Source organism: Lissotriton vulgaris, unplaced genomic scaffold (assembly GCF_964263255.1).
Source record: "Lissotriton vulgaris unplaced genomic scaffold, aLisVul1.2 SCAFFOLD_1311, whole genome shotgun sequence".
NCBI classification, from domain to species: Eukaryota; Metazoa; Chordata; class Amphibia; order Caudata; family Salamandridae; genus Lissotriton; species Lissotriton vulgaris.
In genome coordinates, this window is record NW_028245490.1 from 475,889 (window position 1) to 499,480 (window position 23,592).

General features: G+C 45.6%; 1 protein-coding gene across 6 annotated transcripts in view; it reads left to right on the forward strand.

The window, feature by feature from the left end:
* Window positions 1-23,592, forward strand: part of OPA1 (OPA1 mitochondrial dynamin like GTPase) — a 298,318-nt gene that overhangs the window by 167,058 nt on the left and 107,668 nt on the right. For all 6 annotated transcript variants that reach the window (XM_086949083.1, XM_086949085.1, XM_086949084.1 and 3 more), the window contains 5 exons: window positions 3,256-3,320; window positions 3,909-3,985; window positions 9,786-9,951; window positions 11,472-11,624; window positions 20,548-20,656. In XM_086949083.1, the coding sequence (XP_086805209.1) occupies window positions 3,256-3,320; window positions 3,909-3,985; window positions 9,786-9,951; window positions 11,472-11,624; window positions 20,548-20,656 (570 nt within the window). The remainder of the gene's footprint in view (window positions 1-3,255; window positions 3,321-3,908; window positions 3,986-9,785; window positions 9,952-11,471; window positions 11,625-20,547; window positions 20,657-23,592) is intronic.

Sequence of the window (23,592 nt, forward strand, 5' to 3'; positions counted from 1 at the left end):
CCCATGTGCGGTCTAAAGTCAGTGCCTCTGTATGCCAAAAGGGGCGGCTGTGAAGACAGCTGCATTTCCACCGCCTAAGCTGTTGCTCTTGTGCAGACTAAATACAAAACAGAATGCCAGAGGGGTGCGCCGTGAATATCAAGGACCATTGCCTTCGTGCACCGTATGCATAGGAGGAGGACCTCACCTGGTGCATTGTGTGACCACAAAGAATCAGTAGGTTCTGAAGTGCGCCCGGAGCTCCGACTGAGGTATCGGAAGCATAGTGACTGCCTCTAACCTGCAAACGGAATCAGAGAAAATTACAGCATCGTCTGAAGCAGCACAACGGATGACCAGCAGTGATCAGAGTATCACTAAATGTTGGTAGCCGTTCAAGTACACCACGACGTCTGAGTGCTGAACGTTCCCGGGGTCTTCCATTTTGCAACACCAGCAAAAGCAGGTAAGACAGATCGCTCAGCCAGAGTGCCCATGGGGATCTTGCTCCGCCTCATAGTGCTATAACACTGGAACACTTTGACTTCTAAAAATACATAGTGGGACTTCTAAGACTTGGACCCATAGCGGGGCCTAACCTGAATGTTGCCTTAAATAAATCGGGAATAACCTCCTCCAGGAGACAGGGAAGTGGGACTCTGGGCTGTACTCATACAAAGCCAGAGTTCTGGCCTTAGGAGGGCTTTTTGTCTACGATGTATTTCACTTTGTGTTTTTTATAAATACTACTTTTTCCATAAAAGCTAGTATCTGGCTGGACATTCAATTATTAGTGTCCGTGGCTGTATTTGGAGTCTTGAGCCAGTGTTCACCTTACACCGCCCTGCCTGCTGGAGCAGCCTTTGGACTGCTTGACCCATAGCTACCTCTGAGTCAAGTGCTGACTGAGCACTTGTCCCACTTGCTGAGTATCCAAAGTAAGTTGGGTCCTGAGACATCAGGAGTTGAAGACCTCAACCCCCACGGTTGGGCCCTGTAGCTCCTGCTTGCCCCATGGCCATCTGAAAAAGGTTCTGAGTAGTAGGGCTTGCAGCTTTTAGTCCAAGATGTTTTACAGCAGGTGTGCTTTCATTTAGATGCACCATTAAAAGTAGTTGAAGTATGTAAGACAAAGTAGGAGATATGTATGAGGCAAGAGTTTAAACTGAGACGGGGTTACAGTATGAGAAGACCTGATGAGAAGTTGTGAGGATCTGAGAAGAAGGCGGCTGTGATGTGCAGAGTTGCCGAGCTCTGGTGCATGTTTCCTTGGACCAGATTTGTATCGTAGACATGGGAGAGCCAGGCATGGCTTGGTTGGAAGGAAGAGCTCCAGGTTCTGGGAACATTAGTGGCTGTAGTATCTTGGCATTTACCCAAGTAGTAGAATGCTCCGTGTTTGAAAAGCTTGGGTAGCTATGGAATGAAGAGCTCAGAAGAGAGCCTGACTGCTGGGGGTCTTATCTGCAGATTTGAGCAAATCAAGTCATCTTGAAGAAACTACATCAGGAATCCTCATTATTGTGTCTCTGCGGATGTACTTTATTACACCGTCTTGTCCCTTTGCTCTGGAACTGATATTTAAGCCAATAACAGTTGTTCTCAAGATGTCTGTAACTACAGGAACACTTTGCAAACAGTTGTCTGTTTTTTGTGACATTTCTGCTCCTGTATTTTGTTTTGAAGCAGAGTACCAATTTGTGATTTATCCAGGTTTTGCTCTTTATATTTGTTCATTTCTTTACATAGAAGGGAAGCTATTTTAGGTTTGTTCCCACTTGTAAGGCCCATTAACCCCTGGGTCGTTGACAGGGGTTTGGCTAACTCTTTCTCTTTCATTGTTCATTTGATTAAGTATGTGTGTTCTCTCATTCTTTGTTTCAGTGGACTGTGTGTGTTCTCTCTTTCATTCTTAGTTTCAGAGGGCTGTGCGTGTTCTCTCATTCTTCGTTTGAGAGGTATGTGTGTGTTCTCTCATTCTTCATTTCAGAGGTATGTGTGTTCTCTCATTCTTCATTTCAAAGGTATGTGTGTTCTCTCATTCTTTGTTTGAGAGGTCTGTGTGTGTTCTCTCATTCTTCATTTCAGAGGTATGTGTGTTCTCTCATTCTTCATTTCAGAGGTATGTGTGTTCTCTCATTCTTTGTTTGAGCGGGATGTGTGTTCTCTCATTCTTCGTTTCAGAGGTATGTGTGTTCTCTCTTTCATTCTTAGCTTCAGAGGTCTGTGCGTGTTCTCTCATTCTTCGTTTCAGAGGTATGTGTGTTCTCTCATTCTTCGTTTGAGAGGTCTGTGCGTGTTCTCTCATTCTTCGTTTGAGAGGTCTGTGTGTGTTCTCTCTTTCATTCTTCGTTTGAGAGGTCTGTGTGTGTTCTGTCATTCTTCGTTTGAGAGGTATGTGTGTGTTCTCTCTTTCATTCTTCGTTTCAGAGGTCTGTGCGTGTTCTCTCATTCTTCGTTTGAGAGGTATGTGCGTGTTCTCTCATTCTTCGTTTGAGAGGTCTGTGCGTGTTCTCTCTTTCATTCTTAGTTTCAGAGGTATGTGCGTGTTCTCTCATTCTTCCTTTGAGAGGTAGGTGTGTGTTCTCTCATTCTTCGTTTGAGCGGTATGTGTTCTCTCATTCTTCGTTTGAGAGGTATGTGTGTTCTCTCATTCTTAGTTTGAGAGGTATGTGTGTTCTCTCATTCTTCATTTCAGAGGTATGTGTGTTCTCTCATTCTTTGTTTGAGAGGTCTGTGTGTGTTCTCTCATTCTTCATTTGAGAGGTATGTGTGTGTTCTCTCATTCTTCGTTTGAGCGGTATGTGTGCTCTCATTCTTCGTTTCAGAGGTATGTGTGTGTTCTCTCTTTCATTCTTAGCTTCAGAGGTCTGTGCGTGTTCTCTCATTCTTCGTTTCAGAGGTATGTGTGTTCTCTCATTCTTCGTTTGAGAGGTCTGTGCGTGTTCTCTCATTCTTCGTTTCAGAGGTCTATGCGTGTTCTCTCATTCTTCGTTTGAGAGGTCTGTGTGTGTTCTCTCATTCTTCGTTTGAGAGGTCTGTGTGTGTTCTCTCATTCTTCGTTTGAGAGGTATGTGTGTGTTCTCTCTTTCATTCTTAGTTTCAGAGGTCTGTGCGTGTTCTCTCATTCTTAGTTTCAGAGGTCTGTGTGTGTGTTACAGTTTTTATTGCATTGACTGTGCTGAGCCAGTTAAGCACATCAAGTTGATGAACATTTCAGTGGGTTAAAGATCGTGTTTCAACCATGTTCCGTTACTCACTGTCCTTTTCTTCCAGCGACACGCTTTAATCTGGAGACTGAATGGAAGAACAATTATCCCCGACTTCGAGAACTCGACAGGGTAATATTCTTGTCTTCCTTTTTCCAGTTTTCTTCTTTTTACTGCTCTTTCACTTTTCATGGGAAAGGTTCAAAATATTGTTTCATTATTTTTCTACCTGCACAATTTTCCATTACTCTGCAGGTAAAAAGCAAAAGTACATGCTGGCTAACTTATTGGGAGGGATTGGGTTGTGATAAAAGAATGCTGGTGGCCGAAACACAAAAGAAACAACTTAAAGAGGCACAAAGGAAGGTGGGCCACCCTGTTAAAAGAAAGCCCCTCTGACCCAAGGAAGACACAAGTTTAAATGATTGCAATTGAGTGGGAAGAAGATAATGGTTTTAGTTATGACATGATGCTGTGTTTGGACAGAAACCTATTTCATAGGTTCTCCTCTGCAAAGAACCTTCATGCTGAGTTGTTTATAGAACTCCAACCTAGAAGTAATGGTGTTTGTGGCCGTCCTGACTGTGATGAAAATAATGCATACAACAACGTTCGCTATCACCATGCACACACAAATTTGTTTTCTCTTTTTCGAAGAATGAGTTGGTTGGAAATCTCGCACAAGACCTGTATATGAATTTCTGATTTCTTTTCTCTCAGAATGAATTGTTTGAAAAGGCCAAGAATGAAATCCTGGACGAGGTTATCAGTTTGAGCCAAGTGACACCAAAACACTGGTAATTATCTGCTAACCATGAAATACTCGAATGGATGTGCACGCTCTTCATTATTTGCCAATATTAAGTTGCTCATAGGTCTTAGCCCTTTTCAAGACTGAGGCTAACTGTATCCAGTGGACATGTCTAGATGCTTGTTCGCTCTCCATATGCACAGCCTTTCCCTTGTTTACTATACGTGGTGTAGGTACTCAAATTGGATTATTTTCAAGACGAGTGGATCGAGCTTTTTCTCTTGAAGGCGTTAAAGTGATCAGCCAGTTTGCTTCATGTGCAGGCCTCCCACCCCCCAAATTCACCTCCAAGCCAACCTTAAGCTGTGGAAAAGAGTCATGGTGCATATGACGAGTCCTATGAATACAGGATATCTTCTTGTCTAGGAGCAGAGACCTAGCGATTTTTATTTCAAGTGGGTTAAATTCAGGTATCTCCTCAGCAACACTGATGTATGGTATGAGTGCATGTCTCTGTTGGACATAGTGGAGGAACTGGGACTTAAGTAGTCTGAATTCTTCCTGGACAGTGACAAAGTCACTGACTTTATTTGTAGTCCGGTTAGACACTGCAGACTGTGTGGGTCGTGCTGTGGGCACTAGTGTAGTGATTTGCCGTCACACCTGGATGTACGCTACAGGATTCTCCGACAACATGCTGGCATCCCTCAAGGATATGCCTGGGCTTGATTATTATTATATGTATTTTGTAGAGTGCGTGGCTACCTACCAAAGGTTTCCCAGCGCTAAGCTGTTATGTAAGGGGGACCGGCCAATGTGAGGCCATCAAAAATGGGAATTTAAGAAGTGTTTGAGGATGGAAACAACCAGGTTTTTAAGAGTTTCCTGAATACGAATAATGAATCACATTCTTTCATTGATGTAGGTAGAGTATTCCAGAGTATTGGTCCTTGATTTAAAAAAATGCTCTACCTCCTTGACGAGATTTTGATTCAAGGAATTACAGCCAGCCACAATTGGCTAGAGCGTAACAAGTGTGCGCGTAATACAGAGAAACCAACTATCTCATCTAGAGAGGGCTGGTGTTTCCTAAGGATTTGTGCATATAGCACAATGCTTTAAATTGGACTCGCTGCTCAATGGGTAGCCATTGAAGAGTCCTTAGCAAACTTGCTGTAGAAGAAAACTTGCTGGGCGTAACAGAATGCGTGCTACAGTATTTTGAACTTTCTGGAGAGGTATTTTGCTTCTCCCAAATACAGGACAGATCATTAGTCCAGCCTAGAAATAACAAGGGCCTGGGCAACGGTTCTCTGAGCATAAGTGGGGGGACGGTACATTACCTTTCTTAGCCACGTCAGTATGCCAGAGCAGGTGGCTGCCACCCTGTTAATCTGCTGACTCCTAGTGAGTTTGTTGTCTAGCAGAACACCCAAGATCTTTACAACTGGCAGTGGGCTGGGGGGAGTACCCATGCTTGCTGGCCACGGATGGGCACCCCAAGGTATAGAGGAGTTACCCAGCAGCAAGGTTTCTGTCTCCTCTTCATTCAACTTTAAAAAGTTGTCATTTATCCAAGAAGAAACTTGGGTGAGACAGGAGTGCAAAGCCATCGCATTATGGTTATCCTTGGATGAGGATGACGGAGAGACCACAATTTGTGTATTCTCAGCATACGAGATGAGTGTGAGGCCGCAGTGCTCCACTATCTCTGCCAGTGGTCTAACATACAGATTGAAAAGCAGAGGACTCGCGGTGGATCCCTGAGGCACACCACAAGTTAAACCATGTGGTTTCTACCTCTGTTGATTAGTATGCACCTGAAAGGTGTGATGGTGCAGGAAAGATTTTACCCAGGATACAGCAGCATTTTATATCCCATTACTTGTAATCTTTGTCTGCGCATAGCCTGATTCACGATATCATACGGAGCACTAAGATCTAACAAAATCAATGCAGCAGCTCCACCATCATATAGGTGGTGCTTCAAGAATTCCGTAACACCAGGATTCGCTGATTCAGTGCCATGACCAACACGAAAGCCAGACTGTAAATAAGGGGCAGTAAGTCATTGCGTTTTATGTTCCTAGTAAGTTGCTGATTTACATGTTTCTCTAACACTTTGAGTGTCAGTAATTGCGATGTAGGTCTATAATTTGCACAAGTAAGGGAGTCCAGGTAAGGTTTTTTAAGTAGCGGAGTAATCAAGGCGGATTTCCAAATTTAGGGGATTGCACCCTCCATCAAAGATCAATTTAACAATTATGTAGTCTGCTCTTTACCAGAGTGGGAGAATTTTCCCAAAACGTCTCGGGCAGGGATCCAGCGGATATACTGATTTAAAGGGCGCCAAAAGCGTCCTGAACAGTATCGTATCCAAAGGCTGGAACTCGTGTATTGCACTGTTTACCGTAGTGAGACTAAAACTGACCTCATCAGTAGTGGAAAAGCTGGCCGGGATATCTGCTACTTTTTTTTGCAAACAATTCAGCTCTTTCCTCGCATTGTGTTTGAGAGGAGAGGGAACAGATGCAGTGTTGGACGGGTCGGGAAGGGCTTTCACAACCTCAAACAGACTCTTAGGACAGTTCTGAGTTGTTATAATTTTACTTATAAAAGGCAGCTTTAGCTTTGTGCAAAGCTTTTTTGATAGGAGCTTAATGCGTTTTTGTAGGTTACCTTCTCTTTCTTATGATACGTTTTACACCACACTCTCTCTCCAGATGTTTGCAAGATTTCTTTTGTTCTTATAAAGTGTCCTTGTACCAGGGAGCTGGGGAAGGGTTCTGTGGTACTTTTTAATGGACACAGGTTCTAAAGTGTCCAAAGGAACTGAATCCGTTCATCCACTGTGGAAGTATCTAGTTCCACTGAATCGCACCACCGTGGGGGATTTGCTTCTAAAGTAGGATTCCACTGAGAACATCTAATCTAGCGGTACTGGGGCGTCCGACTGTAGATTTCTCAAGTTGGTAAATGCCGGTTCCAGTACGTGCCCAGCTGTGTGTGTGTGCAGTATTATTCATCCGCTGGATGTTCAGGGCCAGGACTCATCCATCAGTGGCGTGACTGTGCTAAAAGTTTTGTCGGGCAGATGAATATTCAGGTCTCCTAGGATCGTGCAGTTTGCATATTTAAGAATAGCTGGAGCGAGACGGTTGATGATCTTGGTACACCAGTTGCCAACAATACCAGGAGTGGGTGAATAAGGGCTCCTGACTGTGTAAATCTTTTTGACAAGGAAATGGAGAAAAGTAGTGCCTCGCAGCCTGGGACATTAAGTTTTTCGATCTTTCAAGCAAATCTCTTAAGATGATAGCAATCCCCCGTCCGATACTACCCGAGCGATCTAAGATTCTCAAGTTATTTTTAGAGTTCCATGAAGGTTCATCGAAAAAGGCCACAAGTTTGTTGTGCGGGCCATTGGTTGAAAGGGAAAATGTGAACAGTTGCTTTTAACTGAGGTTAAATTGAGAGACCGGTCGCAAGCTTTCAATACCAAGGGACGGGGGGGGCATGAAGAGCGGAGGCGGAGTATACAAGCCAACCTGTAAATCAAGGAGCAGCAATCCTGGCCTCTGGGCTCAGCTTCGCACCCACTGGGCAAGTCCGCAACGCAGCCGCGCTTAAGTAGGCCGGCCGGGAGCTGAAGGCCCATGTAGAGATGGGAGCTAAAGCAATAACCGCTTGGGACCAATGGTGCTGTAAGATGGCCGCCAAATAACTACCTTCCCCTCTTAGAATTCTCTTACTTAATGACACATTAAATCCCTCCAGTTGTTCCACACTTATTTCACTATCCGTAATTTTTTCCCCATTCAAAACAATTATGTTTTAAAAGGTTAGCTCTCAATCACAGATGGTGTCCGTGATGTAGATCAGAGGGCTCGGGTCTCTATTGGAGCAGAGGCGCCAAATCAGTCTGCTGCAGCTGTGTGCCATACGGCTAGCTCCCAAGGCCTTTGTGGTCCATCGAAAGCAGCTCGGTACGAGTTCTAATGGACAACACCACCTTTATAAGGCACTGCTGGGTCACGTGTGATGTGCCAGGAGGCACTGAGATAGTGGTGTTTGCAATTGACCAGAACCAAGCCATTTATTATACGTAGAAGCATTCAGCGGATGTGCTGTCAAACTGTTCTGAATGTATAAATATTGTATTAAGATACCACATAGGAAGCCACTGGGTCCATTAGTTGTCCACATCGTGTTGAGTACACCGAGTGGTGCACTTTGTAGGTATACAATACAGTAGGATTACCATGGTACACTGCCTACTCCCACACATAGCCCATGGACTTTGGCCATCTTAACCCATTTACCGCGGCGTGCAGGCGCTCGATTGCGCTGGCGGGGCCGCGTTGGCCAACGGACGTGCGTAACACTACCGAGGTAGTGCTCGCGATGGCCGTTGGCTGACGAACGCCCGCAAGAGGTTGGTTAAAAATGCCCAAAGTGAATAAGGTTAGCCCCAGCAACCTTTACCCCATACTCAAGAGCATTGCAAGGGCTCATTCCCACCCACCAGCTTGTGCCAGGACTAAATGTGGCACCTCCAGACACCCACTTCAGAACACTCCTGGAGCTGTGAAAGATCAGGAGAGAGTAAACCTGGGATCTGAAACCTGAGCTCAAGTTAATTTAGTGACTTTTCAGTGTTCATCCTTGCAAGGATCGGGATTATTACTTGAGGTGGGTACTTACCCCGCTCAATTACTATCCCAGTGTCCTACACTTGCACATTATGGAGCGGGGGCTGTGGTTAAAGGCTACTTGGCAGCGGCAGCCCTTGCTTTACTTGTTCCCTGTCCCTCCATTCATTGTGGCTCAATGGGATTTGAACATTCGTTTGCCTTTCTTGATCCCATTTCCATTTGAGCGGACACACCGTTGCCTGGTTCAGCTTCTAACTCTAAAGACAGTTCTGTTGGTGGCAATGACTTCTATGTTCAGGGTCTAAGAACTTTGTGTCCTTTTGGTTCGCCCAAACTTCACAGGTTCTATTCATGTAAGCTGGTTCTTCGCACCTGCCCAAACTTCTTACCCAAGAGGGTTGCAGCTTTCAGTATGGCCCAATCCACCACAGTTCCAACTTTCTTATATGCTTAGGGGGTTTAAGAGCATAGCCATTGCTGTGTGGAGGACAACAGTGCCACACATGTGACGTGTAGATATATGCCTCCTTTCTGTTAGTCCAAGGTAAGAGAATAGTCACCGACAGTGGGTGTGAGAGCTATCTTCTGCAGGTCCATGCTGGCGTCGATGGCATCACTGGTTACATCTTGTTGGGGAAGCAGACTAGATGGGGGTGATAAGTAAGCATGAAGGTGCTCTACCTTCCAGGGATCATAAAATTATCCCCCAGTTATCCCGCCATGTGCTGATAGAAAAGTTGGTCCAATGATGATGCGCGGGTGCACATATTCTGATGGCAGCGGTGGAGACCCTGAATGCCTGTCCTGATGCAGAGCTCTGTAGATATGCAGGCAGTCTGAAAGATGATGATGCACTTGAAACTTCTACCAGAGAAGGCCTGAAAGACTGCCAAAATCTTTTGTAGGTTCCCAAGTAGTTCATTTACATGAGCCACCATGTCGTTAGATTACTTTGTTCTTATTAAAACTTTAGAGTTCTGAGTTTTCAGAACCTTTGTTGACTGTGTCATATGAACACAGTCTTCATAATGCACTCTAACTTCTTTGTCGGGAGGGAAGGCTACAGGAAAGAATATATTGCTGAATCTGTTTCGCGTGTTGGTATTGCTGATATTTGTTGTATTCCCTGTGTTGAATTCTTAGTTTCTTGTAACGATAGACAGGAGATCTGTTCTTATTTCCTGATCGCAGGGAGGCCATCCTTCAGAGAACCCTGTGGGAGCGTGTCTCCACCCACGTGATTGAGAACATCTACCTTCCCGCAGCGCAGACCGTGAATGCAGGGACCTTCAACACCACCGTGGATATCAAGCTGAAGCAGTGGACGGACAAGCAGCTTCCTCACAAGGCCGTCGAGGTGGGGCTTGAATGTCTTATTTTACTTTCATCTGATTCATACCACATGCACCCAAGACTGCATCGGATATATATCTTAATGCATCGCTGTTATAAGTCCGTTAAACTCTGCAACATGCCCAATGTAATTAACTTTTTCTGTACTTTTTTAAACAACTGGCAGCACCCTTCGTCTTAGATGAGCGCAGACCTTTCACTTGTATGTAATGATTTCTCTGGGGAACGTGGAGTGTTCACGAGGTAGCGGCATTCAGAGCTTTAGCATGCATTATGTTTATCAGTGTCCTGTTGCGCTGCCTTTGAACTGTGCTTCAAACTCTTCTCTACCAGTGTACGTGGTAAATAGAGAGAGTTGCTGGTGGTGTAGTTTGCTTTCCTGCTTGTGCCCACTTGGCTTCTGTTGGTAGAGCCCTTCTGTACGTGTATCTAAGAATGTTTTCCTTTTCTATTGCACTCATCCCCCTATCGACCCCATTCTTTTGGCTTTAACACAACAAGAAGATGACCCTCAATAAGGAACAATCTTTCCATGGGCAGTAACTGATGAACAGGCATTTGTAGGCAGTAACTGACCGAGGGTCAATCTCTGGGCAGAAGCTCCTGGGCAGGCATTTTGTGAGCCAGTGCTTGTGGTAAGGCATTCTTTTGGCAGGTAATGATGGCAGGAAGTCTGTGAAAAGAGGCTTCTGGGCAGGCAGTATACAGACAGTATACAGAATTTAAATTCTGTGCAGTCATTCTGTGGGCAGAAGTTCCTGGCTTCCTATGTTCTTTTTTTTTGTTTATTGGTGTTTTCTGATACTTCAGTTTTTAGACGTTACCCCTTTCCTAATTTTCTGAAAACAGGTTTGTCCCTCTCACTTATTCCTCTCTGTAGACTTGCCACTTCCCTGGTCTTTAGTGTTCAGATCTTGTGGCCTTCTATCCTTAGAAATCTGAACAGGTTTTCACAAATTCACTCCGTCTTCTCCACATATCCTCCTCTCATTGCTTGCCCCTCTGTATGTATCATCTGCGATCTATGCCGAATAGTCGATTCACCTTCACTCTTGCAGAATCGTGTTGGTGAATGTGCTCACTGTGTGATTTCTTGATCTGCTATGGTGAATGCCATGATGCTTTTTTCCTCAATCTGTTGCTGCTGCATCCTGTCCAATGTCTGACACCAGTTAACTGGACATAGAACTACAATGCATAGCAAACGAGGGCCGGACAGGGTTGAGTGAATGGTAATTTGGGAGTGAACAAGAGGTATGAAGCTGAGCAATGTATGGATATTAAGTCATTAAATTATGTAATAACTGCAGTCCTGATTGGTAAGTGATTGTAATAACCTCTTGAGGATTTTGTGACCGCACGTGGGCTCTAGCCATCCTTGGGGGACACAGATTAGTAAATCCATCTGGAAAGTTTTAGCAGAGTAAATAGCCAATCCTTTGTTTGGTGCAATAAACGGAATATTGTTCCTGTTTCTTTGACTGGCAGCATTTGTGACGGAATGTATTTTTATTGACTGCATAGGTTGCATGGGACACCCTGCAGGAGGAGTTTTCGCGTTTCATGACCGAGCAGAAAGGCAAGGAACACGATGACATTTTCGACAAACTAAAGCAAGCTGTCAAGGAAGAAAGCATCAAACGTCACAAGTGGAACGAACAAGCTGAAGACAGCCTGGTAAAGACAAGTTTGTGGGGTTTCTGACCTCTCCAGTTCTATGTCTTAAGTTAGAAGTCATTACTTGCTGGTGCCGTCGGCGCTCTACGGTTAACTTTTAATACATGGCACTGAATCAGCCAGAACTTACCCCCAATTAGAAGTTCAACCAACGTCAGGATACCGTGTTCAGTAAGAGGTAGCGATCACCTACCTGTGTTACACAGTTAGGCATACGCAGTTCCGGAGTAGTGTGGGTAGTGCATGACTTTCCCCTTCCTGTGAATCATGGAAAGATGCAATTTCCTCCTCACATTTATTTATACACGAGCACGACCTCGACCTCAAATTCATCTCGCAATATCAGGTTGTATCTTGGTAATTAATCAGCACATACTCTGACTCCCTCTCATTACCCTTTGTGTTTCTAGATGAGAACTGAAAATACTTTCTTTGAATATTACTCTGGTTTTGCTTCCTTGGTGTCCTGTATATGGGCGTCTTTTTGTCGTCCCTTTATTTCTTGCTGCACAAAGTGCTATTTTTTAAAATGTGTGTGTTCAGTATTCACATTTTAATTTTCGAAGGAAAATGTATAGTAAGATTTTACAATCTGTCTCATGTCTGCATAAGTTCGAGTTTACTAAGTCCACTGTGTGGAAGATGTGTCTTTCATCGCCAGGCAAACAGAGTAAACGGAGAAGCCCTTGTTCTGTAGATGGTTTCCTGGGAGGACGGATTCATACTTGTAGCGAGACAAACCATTTCCGTTCAGACCTCATACAAGTGTTCGCAGAATGTTTCTACTCCACTTTGACGCTTTGGAAGTTTTTTTTGTCTCAGCAGTAGGTCTGGCTCCTTTACTCGAATCTTTGCAATCTACCCCTCCATGTATGATTTTCAGGGGCGGCAGATAACTGCGTCTGATCTGCTAATTGAAGTGGTGGATATCGTCACCGCCACATGCCCTTCCACAAGCTCCACCTATGCAGGGTGATGGGACAAGTTTGTGGCTTGGTGTGGTGCCTGGAAGGCTGACCCTTTGCAAGAAGAGGTTTCATATGTTCTTTCGTCGTTGTCTTTGGCCCACTATAATCTTGCAGTGGGCACTATCAGGAATTGTCAGCCCTTTTGTCCTTGATGCGTGTGCAATGTAAATTGTAAATTGATACTTGTATAGCGCACTACTCATCCGCAAGGGTCTCAAGGCGCTTGTACGAATACCGCTGTGGAACCCATCCTGGCTTTCAATGTGAGGCGTCCACTCCTGGGCACCCCCAAGGTGGAGGTCAGGCACCTTAGCGTTGTGGGGGCCGTTGTGGAGATTAAGCAAGCTAATGCCCAGAGTTGCAGAGTGGGACTCCATGATTGGAATAGGCACCGAGGCGAGAAATATCAGGTCCGTGGAATTTTTTAGCCCAAGACCCGCCGAGGCGGGGAATTGAACCCTGGTCCCGGGCTAGACCTCTGCATCAGGGTCTGCCACTCTAATCATTGAGCCACACTTCTCGGTTGTCGTGTGCTGGACAACCAATTCTTTTTTTAATCCACCTTTGTGATGAATTTCATAAAGGTTTGACACAAGTTTCCTCTTAAACATTTTGTGATACTACAGTGTTATCTTAGTTTGGTCTTCATGTGTGTCATGCGTACCTTGAATTGATGCAGAGCTGCTTGCTGCATCTCTTGACCTTGAAGACGTTCATGAGCATTGCTGGTGAAAGCTTTCTGGATCCAATCTGGACCCTGGGAGGTAATGTCACGCGAGGAATCTACGGTTAGATGGAGTATCCACCGGAAAAAGTGTTACGGTGGGTACGTCACTTCTTCATCTGGACTCTTGCTTCTCAGACTGAAGAAGGAGGAGCTTGTGCCTGTTTAGTACGGTAGGTTTTGTGAGAAGGAACCTACTATAGACTGAGAGAAAAGGTGCAGCTGCTGTCATCGGAGTGTTAGCATCCCCTTGACTGACCAGACTGATGGTCATCATCACTCGGGCCATCAATCACCATTAATGAGGAAATGCGAACCTCAGTCCATCTGTCTCGAGGGCTGAGCATAGCCCTGGCGCATCCGACAGACTTGTGGTTGAAGCAGGGCTGATAGGCGCCCTCATCTCCAATCCCTCAGGGTGTAGTGGCCCTTTAGATTTTAGATTTGTCTGGAAAGGGTTGGCATAAGGAATTTGAGTTTTTAGCATCCTGCTGGATTTTTTTATAGTTTCAGGAACGCATTTTTCACTTTGTTGTGTGGCTATGCTAAACTAGAGGCATTTTCATGGCTTTACTATAGTTTCCAGGTGTGTCCTCCAAAGCTTGTCCGGGATGATAGCAACTTTTATTTTATGGTTTAAATCTTTTGTTCACATGAATCAAAAAGGTTTAAGAGGCAGTACTTAGGAGTGGAGCAGGCGGCCTGTCCTAGGTGTGGTACACTGGGGGCGGACTTGGGACACATGCTTTGGGATTGCCCTACACTGGGGGAATACTGGCAGGAGGTCGGGAGGGCTTTAAACAATGCCACGGATAGGGAGATACAATACACTAAAGCGGTGGGGGTGCTGCATTGGTTTCCACACACGCCCAAAAATAAGACGACCAGCAGATTCATAGACATGGGGTTGATATTGGCGATGAGGGAGATAACCAGGAATTGGAAATCGAAAGTGGGTCCCACATACAAGCGCTGGTATGGTGAATGTTTGAGGTGGGCGACATGTGAAAGCACTCTACGATACCAGATGGCGACAAGGGCTGCTGATGAGAAGGCCATGGAGAGGGCAACAGCATGGGAAATGATAGTGCAGGCACTCCGGGATGATGATGATGGTGAGGGGGAAGGAGCGGATACGGATTCTGAAGTGGCTGGTCCCACTAGCGCACCAGGAGCACACCCTTAGCGGATGATTCACTCCTCCTTGCACACCTTAGACCTTACTTTCCTCTATGATTCAACTGTAGCGCTGCCACGGGGGAGGGTGTTAGGGAGTTTGGGGGGGTAGTTGACGGAGGTGGGGGAGGGGTGAAAACTTAAAAGCAGTCCGCGTCCTCCTGTGCTCTCCGAAACAGACATTGGACGATGGAGCAGAGAATGGACTCCCGGTGTTCGTTGATCGGCTTTCTCTCTGGAAGCTCGAGCAACAAGTTTACGATAACGGACTGATTGTATGCCGTACTGCTGTATTGATCTGTTATTCATCCTTATAATGTCTATGCAATCACTTTTGGTACTGCAATAAAAACGATGTTACAGAAAAAAAAAGAATCAAAAAGGTTTAAGTACATCATATAATCGACCTTGCTCATTCCCCCTAATGTACATATGAATCGTGGTCATGAGTATTGCATCACTTGTCATGTGGGTTTTAAATACAAACATAAAGTAAACTAAGAACTAACCCCAAAACGCCCCCCTCCCCAAGTACTCTGAAGATGATGCAGGATGTGTCTGCTGTGGGGAAATGTCTGCACCTCAAAATCTTTAGTTGTGCTGAGACCTAGTCTGTTTCAGAGAGCCAGAGGATGCATAGATATTTACGACATGTAAGTTCTCGAAATTCAGTGGATAGGAGCACAAGGAACGGGTGCCATATCTCACGGAAAGAGGTCTTAGAAGTCGTGAGAGTAGCAGACATCCTTTCCATCCCAACGATGTACCGTAGTCTGTGGAGCCAACCTAAGTGTGTGGGAGTAATTGAGGTCCCCCCAATGAGAAAAAAATGTTCTGGAGGGCTGCTCCTAGCCCCAGACCCATCTGTCTTCCGTTGCGGGATATGAGTGGGTAAGTTAATGGGTTAGGTAGACCTAGGACTGTATTTGTGGGAAATCTGAATATCAGAATGCATATTTACCTCATCCAAGATCCGTGCTCAATAAGCTGTGAGCTTCGGACATTCCCAGAGTAGATGTAGAAGTGTGCCTGCTGAGCTGCATCTGCGTCAACAGCCAGGGCTGCTCTCTGGGTTGCCCTTTCTTGAGACGTACTGGGGTTAGGTACCAAAAGTGGCTATTTCAGTGGCCGCCTCTATACTGGATGTGTTCTGGGCTGTTTCTCGGGTTCTATAGTAGATCTCTCCCCATTCTTCAGGAGTTAGCCCAAGCTCTTTTTTCCCAACGCCGTTGGCTGGGTATAGACTGTGAGGAGGCAGGGTGGTGCAATAGTACATAGAGTTCGGAAATCAATCATTTATCTGTGGTTTTTGTAACCAGTCACTTCTTGTATCTACTAAGGCGTCTGCTAACTGTGGGGAGGTTAGAGGGGTGTAGCAACCTGTGTTGCACCTGGAGATATAAAAGCCTTTCCGTGTCCGGCAAGTTATATTATTGACGGAACTGTGTGTAGGAGAAGATTCCCTCTTCATGAAACATATGTCTCGCGGCATGGAGTCTTTTGCCAAGCCACAAATGCTCCCCATTGTAGGCCCGGGGTAAAGTTTCCGTTCTCGAACAGAGGTGTTATGGGGGAAAGGAACGGCAACTTTTATTTTTCTTTCAGTCAAAAGCTTTATTTCGACCGAACAGGCCATGAAAGCACATAAAAAGAACAATACAATACATTTTGAATAAAAAGAGAAAACATTAGAATATATCATCATAAAAACTATGTACCTTAGTCCTATATAAAACAAAATTGTACATTTCTAAGTTGAGCAGTTTTCTAGTACATTCTTAAGTACGCTCCCTCATGGCAACTCATGTTTGGGTACGGTGCAATGTACAACAGAGTTTGTATATTCTACCTTGAGTGCAGGCGGGGATAGAGTGACACATAATTAAACAAATAACCAATTCATTAGTATGTAAGACACCTGTCGGTTGTTAAAAAGCTTTTGTCTTTATCTGATATATGTAGCAGTGTTCAAAAAGCCATGTTAAAACGAATAATAATATACAATACAAAAAAAACCTAGAGAAGGTAATTACAGCAGAAATGATCATACTTATGAATATGTGCAAACATGGCATAGCAGCATATATAAAAGTTGCTAGGAGCTAGAAGTTTCCTAAAAGGGTATTTTAAAAGAGGTCATGCAGTTGCTTAGTTTGTAGACCTCTGTTTCATGTTCTGTGAGTGATACTTGGTTTCTAGTCCTGACAGAACACACTGCTGAAGCATTGTTTGTTTTTCACCTTCCAATGGCAATTACAAAATCTAAATGCTGTGTGAACGGTAGAAAGTGTTTTGGTGAATTCCTGGAGTTACAGCAAATCAAAAAGTCTCAGTTTCCCTCTATATGACACCTGGGCCTCTCTTATCTCTCCCTTCTTGCGAGGCTCTGTTACCTTGCACCCTGACATGATAGGTGGCAACAGTGTTCTTGATGTGTGCCTATGTGTTGAGGTTGAGAGAATCCCTTATTCATCACGTGACACCATACTTGAGCCTATCCTCTGGGCATTTATGGCTTTCTTGGTGGGCAGGCCTTTCCATCTGAAGTCTGATTAAATTATTCACGGTTATTTGTAGGGGTAAACGTATCTTTTACAGAACAGCTCTTCAGGAGAGTGATTTTCAGGGCTCCAAGCAGTTCTGAAGAGTCCTCCAGCCTGATCTTTGTAAGGGTCTAGCTGCTCCTGCAGAAAGGCCTTCCTTAGTGAAATGTGATTTCATTATACTGAAATATGGTATCCAACAAGAAAGCTTCAACCTTTGGATGAGTTATAAAAGATTTTGAAAGCTTGTCCACCCCTCACTTGACTTCTAGCCAGCATATCATAAAATATCTGTCCACTTAAAGTGGACCATGTTGTTTCTCCAGGAAATAACAGCTGACCCCTCCATGCTCACCGACCATCTCCTCTGTTGTGTTTATCCAAAGCCCCTTTGAAACTAATGTTCAGAGGGGTAACTCTCTTCCTCTCCGTTCACTGGCTCTACAGGCCTTTCCTCTGCTGCATTTTTGTGTGCACTTCAGATGTAGCCCCCTATATTTCCCCATCACACCGATTATAGCTTTCTCCTTGAATGTCATCTTCATTTGAATCACTACTGCATTTTATAGGGGATCACTCTGCCCCCGGTCACTGTTCCTCCAGCACAACACCCTTCCCCGCCACCTGTTATTTCTCTTTTAGCAGCGGAATTACCACCTTTGACCTTTTTCTATCACCTTTCACTGAGTCCCTCGTGTCTCGTCTCCTTCCCACCCTTAACCAGTCATTTACACTAATGATTAGGCCTCACTTAGTGGGGGCCTTTCTCTGGTTTATGTTGAGTCCTTTATGTTGAACTGTACCATACCATAGATGCTACACTTTCCTTCATCGAATGCTCCTGATTCAAACCCCCTCTCCTCTCTTAATACCCTGCCCTCATGCGAGGACAGAAGAGAGGTCCCAATCTGACTGTTACCTGTAGCAGCAATTTTTTTTCTTTTTAAACAAAATATATGAAAGGGCCTTGGATCGAGAACATTAGTCCTTTACAAGAGCACAAGTGAAATCAAAAACAATGTATTCATGCTGCACAAATAAAACGGTCTGCTTACCTGCCTTTCACACTGTGCTACTTTCTACCCCTTTAGAAAGGCATAAACCTCCCAACACAGATTCTGTTTAACCTCCAAGTGTCCCAACTGTTTCTTCTGCAATTTCAGTCAACATTCTGGCCAACTCTCAGTACTCAAGAAAGGTGCCCTTTAAATTCATCAGCCTTGTTTGATAATCAATGCTGAGCCTAGACACCACCTACAGTTCTCCTCTGTTCATGCGACTACCTATTCTGTCCTTGCTTCACTACCTGTCGGGTCCCTTTGCGCTTGTTCCAGTTTGCTGCCCTGCACGTGCTGCAAGACTCTAGTCTGCCCTCCTTGACCTGAAGACAAGTACCACTCTGATGTTACTCGTTGTTCTTCATGCTTCTCTTGATACCCTATACCTTCCCAATCATAATTTGCTCGTCTGTACATTACTTTTGAATATGATGGATCTAATGTGCGCAATTGCGAATTCTCATTTATCACGGACTCAAAATCCTGCCGCCTCGTCTCCCCTCATTTCCATTTGTGTGCTCAGCAGTAATTCAGACAGTGTATTTGAAAGACAGTCTGTCGCAGTTCTATTTTCATACACTGCAAGTCCTTGTTCAACCCCATGGTCTGTATGACGTGCCAGCTTCTGGTGAGATCTCTCTGATGCTTGCAAACAATCAAATTCAATATATTTCCCCCAAACATTTTAATTTTCAAGGACCCCAACAATGTGCTTGACTCTCTCACTCTATAACACCATACTTCATCTCAACTTCCCTTAGAGCAAGGAGACAAAAGAAGTGGGGATTTCCACTCTATTGCAGACTGTGAACCAGGTTGACCCCTCCCCCTTAGGAACGTTGACCTCCACAGGCCACACTTGCGCATCTCAAATATGCGACGAGCAGGCCCTTCAAATTCGTTTGGTACCCACAAACCCCCAGAGTCAGTCCCCAAAATAAATTTCACACACATTTCTGTAATAGTCATTTTAGTAAATAAATGACCTTAATAGGTTGTCCTTCTTTGCAACCTTCGTTTGTTCAGCAGCGTCTGCCCATTCTCTCCTAGGAACACTCCTACGTATGGATACAATTAACAAAGCACGTCACATTGCTGACTAGACATTTCCTATTTTCTTCTTGATAATCAAACTAAAACAAAACTTCATTCTCTCTTTGAGACGGTGGCAGTGTCTCATTTTCACCCCATGGAACACCCCGCTGAAATCGCTGCTCCACCGGCGCAGAGTATGGTGAAAAACAGTTCACCTACAGGCTGGCCCTAAAAGAGGTTGGGTATAACCGGACCGCAGTGAATACTCTTAGGACCCCCAAACAGGGCAACCCAGTCACTCCTATACACTACAATGGTTCGACCATGATCACTAAATTAAGGTTTTTACATTCATATAAGGTTGTGTCGATTAACTTATGGTTGGGTTAATCTAGTAAGTAAATCTGTACTGTTTTACATATATGGTTATAAACCCAAAGTTTATCTTTAATAAAAAAGCAATTATATACGCTGGTACAAAAAACAAAACACACAGCAATGCTCTGCTCTAGTCTATGTACTAAAAGATTTGTATATAAAAATAATTGTCAGATATTTGTGCTCATTGTGATAACACGTGATAGATGCTCACATCGATAGAATGAATACAAAATCTCACAAGTGACCCATTGTGAAGTCTAGTTCATCCGACCATAGACTCCCCTCTGTTTACATGTACAATCTTATGCAAGTGAATCCTGTCAAACAACTGTCGTAAAAATAAACAGATTATTCTTACAACCGGTATCATAGGTGTGGAATCTTAGTGAAGAGCAGTCCGAGGTTGGTATATGTGCATAAACCACTCTGCCACACTCACTGTGGGCAGGAGGCTGGCACACTGGAAAAGAAGACTAGTAACTGAGTTGTGACAATGTGATACACTGTGTGTTAGACTCTCATATGACCACTGTTGATGCTTACTCTGATATGTGAGTAAATTAATCTTCTGGCACTGACATCCCCCAGAGCATCCCCAAAACTTACCTTTGCTTCAAGTTTTTATGATGTTAAACCATGGTTTTCAGCAATTCATATGTGAAATCAATAAGGACTAGCCTATTTGTGAATTTGCATAGACTCAAGACTGTAAGACAGGGTACAAACCCTTCTGGTTGTTCATGAAGCCCTCATCCACCAACCTGGTTGGTGGCATGCTTCATCATCGGACTATGTGTATGCAAATTCACAAATAGGCTAGTCCTTATTGATTTCACATATAAAACCCTGGGGATATGGACTAGCTACCTAGTCCTCTCGCTCTCCTTTGATAGTGATATACTTCAGCAATTCATACCTGAACTTACATGTTTATTTTTTCATGCCACTTTTCGTTGTTTTATTCACTTTTTTGAATTCTCATTCACAAAAAACACTTATCAACCCAGTTTTTTTGGTGCTTTTTTGGTGCTTCCACAGAGAGTCATTCAGCACAACGCCTTAGAAGATCGCTCTATATCGGACAAGCAGCAGTGGGACGCAGCCATTCACTTCATGGAAGAAACACTCCAGTCCCGCCTCAAGGACAGTACGTTTACATTTCATTCTTTCAATTGGTGTCAGAGAATGTCAAGAAAGGGTATGTAGTAATTGGTCTGTGTACATAGTGTGTTAGTGACCAAGACACAAGATCTCCAAAGAACTACTTCATCACCTCTTACCTTGTGGCAGAATTTGGAGCATTTAAAAAAAATATAAATAAATGTGCCTTGCTAAGTCACAAGAAAGACTACTTAATATACTATATCATAGCAACAGAAGATTAACAACTCTCCCGGCTTATACTTCTTATTCATTTTTCTTTACCGTATGGTCTGGTAATTCTCCAGTTAGTCAATTCATTTTGTTTCAGATAGACTTCTAGGCGCACATCACCCACCTCTTGAATATTCCCTAGACATAAGTCTGGATTCGGAAATTCTCTATCGGGGGTGGTGCAGTGCAGCTCAGCACCAACAACATTCCCCTCCGTAATTGACATGTGGAGCCTATGTAGGCGCCACTCCCGCGAGCTTACATCAGTTAATCTTTCTTCCCCTCCAGACCTGGATCTGAAGCTCTATCTCTCATCTCTGAGAGCTTTTACCTCAGTAGTTCACCAAATTTCCTACAGTGTGCAAGGGATGCCAACCACTAAAGCAACAGGTTTTAAGCCCTGTAGGCACTGGCACTGGCAAATGTCTGTGACTGATCCCCACAGGGTGTGCCTGCTGTGTCTGGGGTCGAGTCACGACTCCAAGGCCTGCACTGACTGCGCATTCAGTGAACTCGAAGGCCATTCGGTACTGCGAAGCGATACTTTACATCGCCAAGTCGTGGTCCAAGCCCAATGATCGGTCCTGCTCCCATTCGAGAAGTCGCCATAGCCGCTCGCAAGGTCAGTCTTCGTACTGATCGGAATTGTCTGACAAGTCTAAGAAGAAGCATAAGAAATCCAAGACATACTTCGGCCCCCCTCTCGCATTCGCCTAAGCAGACACAGCGACGACACCCTGGATCTCGATCTCTCGTTCGGAGTCGGCTGATTAGTAGACAATCTCGCAACTGGTTTTGACACACTTTTTAGTTACTTCGGCAGCCTATTCCTCCACAACAGATCTAAGAGTCCTGCTCCGAATTGCTCCAGCTCTTCGAATCTTTACCTGACTCACTTTGGCATGCCTTAAGGAGCTGAGAGACCTCCCACCTGGAGGACCACCTGCCGGCTCAGACTCAGTGCCAAGTGGTCCTTTGAGCCTGTTACGACACCTGGTTCCAGTCTGAACCCCTTCGCCAGTGCCACGGTCCACGCCGGTCCCGGGACTTTGTTGACGAGTTACCCATAGTACTGTCTTACTCAAATACAGCATTTGTCCGACCACACCCGACGCTGCGCCCAAGGACAGTTGTGGCAGAGCTTCCTTGACTTGCTGTGCTGCCTCCATAGGTAAGAAAAGATACTCTACATTTCACTATCTGAAAGAAACCGGTTAGTGTTAGATTCTTACCTTAGAATATCCCCAGGCGTCCGACTGTATCTGGAAAGTTTTACGTAGCAGTACCCCTGCTCGTCGGTAGGCGTTGTCTGCAGCTCCGCGTCTGTCGTCGTGGTCGCCGGGATGATGTCGACGGAGTACTTAGATGCCGCCCTCGCGCACTGACGTCAGTTCTTCTTTTTTCCGCGCCAGCAAGCGCAGATCCGGGAAGAGCAGTACTCCTTAGTCACTTTTTGACTAACTTTTTTCGATATATTTTGGATCTTCTCGAGTCGTGTATCGACTCCGGTAGGGATGGCCGGGTTCACGCCCTGTGACGACTGTAGCCGACTGATGTCTGTTACCGACCCCCACCGTCGGTGCCTTTATTGCCTTGGAACTGACCATGATGCTAAGTTGTGCCCCGACTGCCGGGCCTTGACGTCGAAAGCTAGGCGGGAGCGGTCCCGTATGCGACTCGAGATCCGGCAGTCGTCCCCGCACGGCTCGAGGTCCAGGTCCAGGAGGAGGTCGAGGGACCGGTCGTGGGGCCACAGTCATCACTGCTCGGCGAGTTGACACAACTCGTCGGGTTGAAAGTCCTCAGGTAAGTCGAGGCACAAAAAGTCGAAGAAGCGACATCACTCTTCTGACTCCCCCCCGACGCTCGCGCGACGCGGCCGGGTGTTCGAGCGACACCACCTGGGTGGCTCCGCTGGAACTGAAAGCGCTGCGTCCAGCTCCACACCCGCCGGTCCCTGGGCTGAACGCGACGCCGGAGGAGATCAGCGCCTTCCTCACGGCCATGATGTTGCGCTTCCCTTCGTCGGGTCCCTTCGAGGTGCGGAAGTGCTGCCGCAGTGCCCGGGGGAGGTCCAGGCAAAGCTAACCCAGGCCCTTGAGGAGGGAAGGGACGCAGCACGATATGCCATTCGGTGTAGACTGGATACCACGGACTCGCTAGGCAGGGCGATTGCAACGACGGTGGCGGTTCGCCGCCACGCCTGGCTGAGGTCCGTCAACTTTTCGGGCGATGTCCAAGCATTCCTTATGGACATGCCCTTTGATGGCTGTCGCCTTTTTGGTGACAAGGCGGACAGCGCGCTGGAACGTTTTAAGGACTCCAGGGCTACGGCCAAGTCCTTAGGCCTCGGCCAAAGCCGCAGACTTCCGCCTTTCGTGGCCAAGGCAGGGGCGCCCCCTCATGTCCAGATAGCCACAGGCCGCAGAACCCACCTCAACGCGGGCGTGGACGTGGTAACCGACGTGACGGTGCCGTGGGACACAGGCAAGTCCAGTCCACACCCGCCCGCAGCATCTGCCTCAAAATCCTCCTAGTCCGAGTTTTCAGGCCCATTCGATGCTAGTAGGGGGCAGGGTTTGCCATCACCTCCTCCACTGGAGCTCCATCACATCGGACAGGTGGGTGCTGCAAATCGTCCGAAGGGGCTACTCCCTCCCCTTCGAGGCGACCCCTCCAGCCATGCAACCGCAGTACCACCACATGTCA